The 9,644-nt window shown below is 35.4% G+C and overlaps 1 protein-coding gene across 1 annotated transcript; it reads right to left on the bottom strand.

The window, feature by feature from the left end:
- Nucleotides 1-1,685: 1,685 nt before the first annotated feature.
- LOC145107263 (cytochrome P450 77A1-like) lies at nt 1,686-3,509 on the bottom strand. Its single transcript, XM_079044110.1, has one exon. It carries the CDS (start codon nt 3,430-3,432, stop codon nt 1,867-1,869), a length of 1,566 nt encoding a protein of 521 aa, XP_078900236.1. The 5' UTR covers nt 3,433-3,509; the 3' UTR covers nt 1,686-1,866.
- Between the last annotated feature and the right edge of the window lie 6,135 nt (nt 3,510-9,644).

Genomic DNA, 9,644 nt, shown 5'->3' with positions numbered 1-9,644 from the left:
TCACTTACAAGGGGGTTTAACGAAGAACCGGGCTCTGTGCGGACAAAACTTCTAAGCCGAAAGCTCTTCTTCGTGGGGCCTTCTGGCGCTCCGGGACTCGCTACTAACAACTAGGAGGTGCCAGGGAAAGGGGAAGAGGGTTTGGGGGTATTTGGGAGAGAAGTTAAGAAAAGGTGTGAAGAGAAATGATGAAAAACGCCTCATATTTATAGGCTGGGAATCGCATGTACGCTGAAAAAAAAACAACTTAATGCAATTAAATGTTTTTATAGAAGCTTAGTCGCTGCAAAATATTAAAAAAACAGAAATTTTTGCTCGGTGTTTGTTAGTGCATATATGTAAATATGTGATTTACATATGCAAAACACATATTTACAGAAATTTTTCTCTTTTTTTTTTTGAAAAAATATTCATGAAAAAATTTATCAGGTTCCGAAAAACTATAAGTAATCATGATATATATGAAGATCCATTGGGATCACTAAAATTTTTAAAATCTTAGTATATATATATTTTTTACTTTTGTTTTAAAGCATATTTTTTTATTGAAAGTAATTAAAAATATCTAGAGTAATCATTTTTAAACATCTTTTGGATAATGATATTCATTTTTTTTGCATATAACAAAAAATATACACCATATACATATCACTTGAATTTTTTTTTTTTTTAAATTAACGAATCATCTTTTATAACGTCTTAACCTATTAATACATTTTGCATATGTACATTAATATATATATATATATATATATATATATATATATATATATATATATATATATATAACATTTTGTGGAGTGATATTTCATATTGCTAGAAATAGATCATGGGTTTTATTGATGTTGTTATGTGTATAAACAAAATTGTGCATATGTGCCCAACACAAATATAGACATGTAAATATGAGTTTGTGCATATATGTATATTTGTAAACTCTTCTCGATTTTATTTTTTAAAAATACGTCTTTATATACTAAGATATTGCTACAGAAGGTGATTCGTTGAAAAAAAACTACAAAAGAAAAACATTTTTTCGAGTCATGTGCATTTAGCGACCATGTTAGGTTATATGCCTTTTTTTATATTAATAGGTAAAAAGGTTAAAAGGTAATGAATTTACATATTTTTATAAAATTAAATCCTAAAACGATCATTGAAAAAAATGATGTTATGATATTAATTGAAGTTTTTTTTTTCTCTCTCTCCAAAATGTTTTATATATATATATATATATATATATATATATATATATATATATATATATATATATATATATAATTTGTTTTGAACAAAAATTTGATTTAACTGAGTATATTTTAAATTCAAAATTATATGATTGAAAAATAATATGATTCAAAATGACTATTTGAATTTTTATGATAAAAAATGATATGATGTAAAAATATTATGATAATTAATTAATATTTTGTTATTCAAAATGAACGGTGAAATATTATCTAAATTTTTTTGGTTTCCTATAAGGGGTTGTGTTATTATTCTGTTCCACCTATTTTATCTTTTTAATATATTTGTTGTTTTGAAATATAAATAGCGTTACTATATTAAATAATCGATAATTGCAGGATATAAGTATAAGTGATTATATGATCAAATCTTTAGTGACGTTGACATCTTCTTTAAATATAAATTATTATTAATTAATGTTAGTATTGTAATCCACATTGAGCGAAACACAATAAATTATCATTCCAAAGTTACTATAACCACTAAGAGTAAGGCCCAAATATATAGTAACGATAACTTCAAATACAAAAGAAGTAATCTAAATCAACTAGTAATTAGGAAAAGGGGAAATACGCAAATGACTGCATAGAATCCTACCCGCAAATGTGTAAAGTGGATTCAAGATATGTCCCTACGCAAAATGGTTGCTTTCAGAGGATTCTTCATCACTACAGTAAACGCAAAAGTCTCTGTCGGATCTGGTGGGTTACCCGGAATAGGGACCCACTTGAATTTATGAACCATCCTTGCTAGCAACATGTTAACATGCAACGTACCCAAACTCCACGCCGGACAAATCCGCCGTCCGGCACCGAAGGGCAGCATCTTCACGCCCTTCATTCCGGTTATGTCTACACCCGCCCCTTCTCCGCCATCCAAGAATCTCTCAGGCCGAAACTCCTCCGGAGCTTCCCATACATCTGGATCCTCCGTTACCCAAGCTGTGTAGAACTCCACGTTCACGTCCGGCGGAATCACGTATCCACCGAGCTCCGTCGGCTGAGTGGCCGCGTGTGACAGTACGAAGTGGCTAGGTGGGTGTCGACGGAAAGTCTCTTTGACCACCGCAGCTAGATACGCCATGTTCTCCACGTCACTTTCTTGAACCTCTCCATTTACACCAACTTTTTCGATTATTTCCCTGTAAAGCTTTTCTTGTATTTCTTGATTCATCACCAAATGGAACAGCGCCCACTCGACAGCGGTGGCGCTAGTGTCCGTCCCGGCATTGATCACTTCTGACACAAGTGTCACGAGCTCCTCTTCACCTAACTTCCCCCTGCCGGCTGGTTCGAGATTGTAAAGTGAGTCAATGTAGGCAGCGCCAACAGGGCTCACCATCTCCAAATCATCAGCTTTAAGCCGGTTAACACTAGGGTTTTTCATATTGTCTACACGGCTCTCCAGAAATGCTCGTCTTGCTCTTACCAACGGGACCAAACACTCCATCTGCCTCCTTCGCAGCTCCTTTGCAGCCACCAGTTGACGGCGGAAGAGTGGGAGGAGCACAGGCATGAAATCCGGCAGCTTTGGCAAGGTGATCATCATAACATCTTTAAGTATGCTCTCTATGTTTTTGATTTTTTCCTTTGAAATTCTTGCACCAAAACACAAACAGATCAAAATGCTACAAACTGTAAGTCTACAAGTACTCATCACCTCTACGAACCCATATTGTGAGTTTTCGGATTCTACTATTTTCATGTGTTCTTCAAAGGCCCACTTCCTAATCCAACTACATTGTCGGATCCGGGTGGGGTTGATCAACTCCGTTACAAAGTTCCTTCTCAGGGTGCGCCAGAGGGGACCATATTGCGCAGAATTGATGGCACATTTTCCGACGCTAAACAGTAATCGGATAGGAGAGTCTGGGGGCCGGCTAGCAAAAATCGGACCCTTTTGGACTAGGGCTTCATGGATGAGGTCTGAGCTTGTGACGATGACTAAGGTACGTTGGCCCATTTGCATGGTAAAGATTGGACCATACTTGGCACGCAAGTCACGTACGACATACATGAATGGACGTTTCTGAAGGATGACCTGAACAAGGTTGCCAACAATCGGCCACCCTGGTGGCCCTGGTGGGAGGATTTTCCTCTTATGAGAGGCCGTGAAGTGGCTTCTCCACCACAAACAACAAAAGAGACATGTTAGAAAGGCCAAACCAATGTCCAGAAATTCCATTTTAGTGTGTATGGTGAGAGAGACTTAGTTGATAAATATAGAAGGGTCATAAAATTTGGGTTTAGAGGGCGATGAGTAGTAAATGAGTTGATATCTACCCTCTGATAGATGTATTGAATATGAGCAGTAGATTCTATTTATTAGTGGTAAGGTTGTGGTGGTTGTAGGGTTACCAGGATGCCGTTAAAACTTATAGAGTTAGATCATCTTTTTTTTTTTTTCTTTTTTTCTCTATATTTATTTAAAAGGTGTCACTTGATCTCTCGACCTCAAGTAGGAAGGGCAACACCAGATAACGCTGTATTAGAAATAAATAAGTATTTTTTTTTTCTTTTCTCTATATTTAATCTTTATACACCATGTATATTAATACGCGTAATCGCAGTTGATCATATTTATGGACTATGTTTTTTTGCCACTAATTAAAGCATGATTATCATTATAAGTTAACCTGCTTTTAAATTCTTTTTGTGACAGCAGATATTTTCACATGTAACAGCAGATATTTTCACTATAATCTTGCTAGGAGTACGAAACAAAAAAAGTAATAGTAATAAATATAAAGGAAAATGAATTGTAACTTTTGTTCATATATATATATATATATATATATATATTTATATATATATATATATATATATATATATATATATATATATATATATAGGCCTAGGTTATTCTATTCAGAATAATTATTGTGTTATTGTATGCATAAATGTGGGTCAATCAAATTTACTTATTTTAAGAAAATGATTAATATATATTATTGAATTAAATATAATTGAAAAATATCATCTTAATTAATTGCAAGGGTATTTTAGTCAATTAATATAGATTTAATAAAGGAAAATTGTATTTTTTAAGGGATTATAGATTCTATTAATTTTAAAAATCCGATTTTACAAATTATAATTCTTTTAATTCGGACATTCTGACAGAATATGTTATGGGTATATTCAAAAATAAAAATATTCTTGAACCATAAATAATAAAAATATTCTTGACCTTATTTCTTGATCGTGACTTTAAAAACTTCTTGTAGAATAACAAATTTTTGAACAATCGATTGAAGAATAAAAACAAAAAATACATTATTTCTTATAGAATACGCGTAACAATTGTTAAGAATTACATTTATTGTTAAAGAATAAAACTAAAAAAACTTTCAAAATGGGAAAGAAAACATCAAAATCTAACAACGACAATAATACATTCTAAAAGAATAATGTTGCTTAGAATCACTTTCAATTTTGTGGTCCGTTCTTCAAGCATCAACTTCTGTGATTCCAACAGAATTGATCACTATTTGGAATTTGTGATTCCAACAGAATTGGAATTTGTGATTCCAGCAGATCAGGAGGAAAAATTGATCGACACCATGAAGATGCTAAAAATATGAAACAAACCCAACATGAAGTCTATACCCAATCCATCCACTTTTAAACCCTAGATATCCACCCGCTAGAATAATAAAGATCATAGCACAAATGTTTGCAGCCGTGACGACTGATTGCACGAAAGTGCTCTGTAACATTCAAATTTCATAAAACAAACATGTTTAACAACAGTTCCAACACAACTTAGTGAAGAAAAAAAAGATCTTTGGAAGAAAATGAAGGACTACCTCTTTGATTCCAACACATAATAGCCCTGTAACAATGAACACCAAGAAAGCTGCACAAGGGTCGACCACAATACAATCTAGAGCAACCTAAAAGCTGCCAATGCCAAACTAGAATCAATAGTATGTTAATACTCATTACTCGATAAACTAGAATCAATAGTATGTTAATACTCATTTGCACAATTGATGTATAGAATTTTAGATAAAGAAATTACAAAATACCAGAAAAGACGTACCTTGCAGAATTGGCTACAGTCCTAGAGATCTTCATCTTCTTCTTAGCGCCTTTATAAAGATCCTCCAAGCTACAAGGCAACAAATTCTCCACAGCAGGAGCCTTCCTGGCCGATGAACTCTCCCCACCGTTTGGAGCCCTAAAAGCCCCATCTTTGAACGTCCTCCCCGCAGACTCAACAGAATAGTAGACAAAGATCAGAACATGTCATCATGTCCCAGACAATTTAAGAAATTGAACTGACAGATTATTAATGGAGAGGTAGGTACCTGTTTGGCGACGAATTCTGGGTAATTGTCCTGGAGCAACTGAAGAACTTGACGGAGTTCTTTCTTGAATGGGGAGGGGGAAAATTTGAGATCGATGATTCGAACGATGGTGGAGATCCCATCGGGGCTGAAATCGATCTTTCTGATACTCTTTTCCAGGAACTGGATTCTCCATCGAAGGAAATTCGTGCGCTTCTCTTCGTCGGAGAAGGTTGCTTGGTATAATTCCTTGTTTTGATACTCGCCGTATGCGTTGTAGCAGACTGGGTGGCCGTCTTTATCGACGCCGTGCATGTAAACCACCTTCTCTTGCTCTGTTCCTAGATCTTCATCGAGTAGTGATTCGATCCCGAAGATTGATCTTCAACTGGTGATGAAGATTGATCCTATACCGGTGTTGAAGATTGATAGGTTCAGTCGTAGGCCGTATATAAAAGGGGGGGTTAGGTTAAAATCAACGTAACTAGCAAAATTATAGGGAGTATTTGCGGAAGTTATTTCTCAAATTACCTAGTTACCCTTAATGATTTATTTAATTATTGTTTTTTTCTTTTAAATTTTAATTGGCCCATATTTATGCATACAATAACAGAATAATTAGTTTAAACACCTGAACCTAGCTCTCTCTCTCTCTCTCTCTCTCTCTATATATATATATATATATATATATATATATATATATATATATATATATATATATATATATATATGGGAACGTTCAATCGAGAACATTTCTTATCGCGAGAACATTTGAGAACAAATTTTGACCACACAATTTTTTTTAATTAAAATTATAAAATAATATTCATATAAATCAAAAAATAGTTACAAACAATTAAAAAAACCCACTAATACCACTCACCACCCAACCAACACCACCCACCACCCACCGACCATCACTACCCACCACCACCACCACCCGCCACCACCACCACCCACCACCCACCCACCACAACCACAACCACCCACCACCACCACCACCACCACTAATCACCACCACCATCGCCACCCACCACTACCACCACCACCCGCCGCCACCACCCGCCTCCACCACCCATCACCACCACCCGCCACCACCACCCGCCACCACCACCCATCACTACCCACCACCTCCAACCACCACCCACCACCCATCACTACCCACCACCCATCACTATCCACCACCCGCCACCACCCACCACCACCACCATCAATCACCACCAACCACCACCCGTCACTACCATCACCACCCACGCACCACGTACCACCACCCGCCACCACCACCCACCTCCACCACCCATCATCATCACCCACCCAACACCACCCACCACCACTACTTACCACCCATCACCATCACCCGCCACCACCACCCACCATCACAACCCACCACCACCCATCACTACCCACCACCACTCGCCACCACCACCCACCTACCACAACCACCACCGACTACCCACCACCCACCATCATCACCACCCAACCACCACCACCCAACCACCACCACCCGCCACCAGCAGCCACCTCCACCACCCATCACCACCGCCCACCCACCACCCACCAAAACCACCACCACCTGTCACCACCAACCACCACCATCCACCAATCACCACCACCCGTTGACCACCACCTACCATCACCACCCGCCTCCACCACCCAACACCACCAACACCACCCCCACCCACCCACCCACCACCACCTATTACCACCCGCATACACCACCCATTACCACCACCCGTCACAACCACCCGCACCCACCACCCACCAAGACCACACCACCTACCACCATCTCCACTACCCTCCTCCATCACCCATCACTACCACCTGTCACTACCACCATCACCACCACCCGTCACCGCCACCCACTACCCCCACCACCACCACCCGAAACCAACACCAACACTCCCACCCACCACCACCACATGTGATTATATGTATACATATGATTTATATGGATACGATTCGTTTTTGTCTAAATAAATCATATGTGATTAGATACTTGTACTCATATATGATTAAGTACATGAGAATAAAAAAAATGTATACTATCCACATAAATCACATGTGATTAGACATATATAATCACAACTGATTATATGTTTTAATCACATATGATTTATGTGAACAACATGCATTTTCGCATTGTTGATTCGTTAGTTGTTCTCTTATATATTTAATCACATGTGATTATATGTATGATGTATCTAATCAAATATGATTTATATTGACAATATTCATTTTCACATTTTCTCTTCAATAAAATTTTGTATGTATTTCATCACATGTGATTTATGTGAACAATATTTATTTTTGCGTCGATTCAATAATTTTTCTCATTATTTAATCATACATGATTAATGTGGACAAAATTCGTTTTTGTTCATATAAATCATATGTGATTAAATACATATAATCACATGTGATTATACAAAAAAAAACTATTGAGTCGAGAAAGCGAGAACAAATTTTGTCCACATAAATCTTTTGTGATTAGATACGTATAATCACATATGATTTATGTGGTAAAAGAACAACTATTGAATCAAGAATACAAAAATAAATCATGTCTACATAAATCATATGTGATTAGATACATATAAGCACATGTGTATTTAGTCACAGGTGATTATATGTATTTAATCACATGTGATTTATGTGGACAATATTCGTTTTCGCGTTAAAATGGACAAAAAACAATTATTGAATTGAGAACGTGAAAATGAATCTTTTCCACATAAATCATATGTGATTAGATACATATAATCACATATGATTAAATGTTATTAGATATATTTAATCGTATATGTTATTATCACGTTGTCCATTTAATAATTATTTTTTTTTGTCAACTTTAATCATATGTGATTAGATACATATAATCACATGTGATTATATGTATCTAATCACATATGATTTATATGAACGATATTCATTTTTGAGTTTTTGTTTCAATAATGTTTCTCATATATTTAATCATATGTGATTATAAATATTTAATTACACGTCCACCACCCATCAACCACACAACCATCACCCACCAACCACCACCCACCACCCTTCACCAATACTACCACCTACTATCCTTCACCAACCACCACCACCCAAACACTTATCACGCACGACACTTATCACCCACCACCCACCACCACCCACCCCACCTCCACCACCACCACCACTACACATCCCCATACCACCCATCTCCATCACCACCACCACCACCATATGTGATTAAATTAATATAATCACATATATCATATATGATTATATGTATTTAGTCACATAAATTACATATGATTAAATAAATATACTCACGTATGATTATATGTATATAATCACATATGATTTATATAGACAAGATTAGTTTTTGTCTAAATAAATCATATATGATTAGATAATATAACCAGATGTGATTAAATAAACGAGAATAACGAAAATGAATCTTATCCACATAAGCCATATGTGATTAAACTTATATAATCACATGTGATTATATGTTTTAATCACATATGATTTTTGTGAACACTATGCATTTCCGCGTTTTCGATTCGTTATTTGGTCTCGTGTATTTAATCAAATGTGATTATATGCATTTAATCACATATGTTTTATATAAACAAGATTCGTTTTCACATTCTTCGTTCAATAGTTGTTCTCATATATAATCACATGTGATTATACGTATCTAATCACATATGATTTACATAGATAAAATTTATTTTCATATTTTTGATTTATTAAATTTTCTCATGTATTTAATCACATGTGATTATATGTATTAAATTACATATGATTAATGTGGACAAAGAACAACTATGAATTGAGAACGCGAAAACGAGTCTTGTGCACATAAATCATATGTGATTAAATACATGACAACAACTATTGAATCGATAAGACGAAAACGAATCTTATCCATATAAATTATATGTGATTAGATAAATATAATCAAATATGATTAAATATAAAAGAACAACTATTAAATCGAAAATGTGAAAATGAATATTGTTCATACAAATGATATGTGATTAGATACATATAATCGTATGAAATTAGATACATATAATCATGTGTGATTATGTTAATTTAATCATATGTAATTTATGTAAAC

This window comes from Lactuca virosa, chromosome 4 (assembly GCF_052849685.1).
Source record: "Lactuca virosa cultivar CGN04683 chromosome 4, Lactuca_virosa_CGN04683_v6, whole genome shotgun sequence".
NCBI classification, from domain to species: domain Eukaryota; kingdom Viridiplantae; phylum Streptophyta; class Magnoliopsida; order Asterales; family Asteraceae; genus Lactuca; species Lactuca virosa.
The sequence above is the reverse complement of the archived record's forward strand: the minus strand, read 5'-3'. Positions and strand labels throughout refer to the sequence as shown.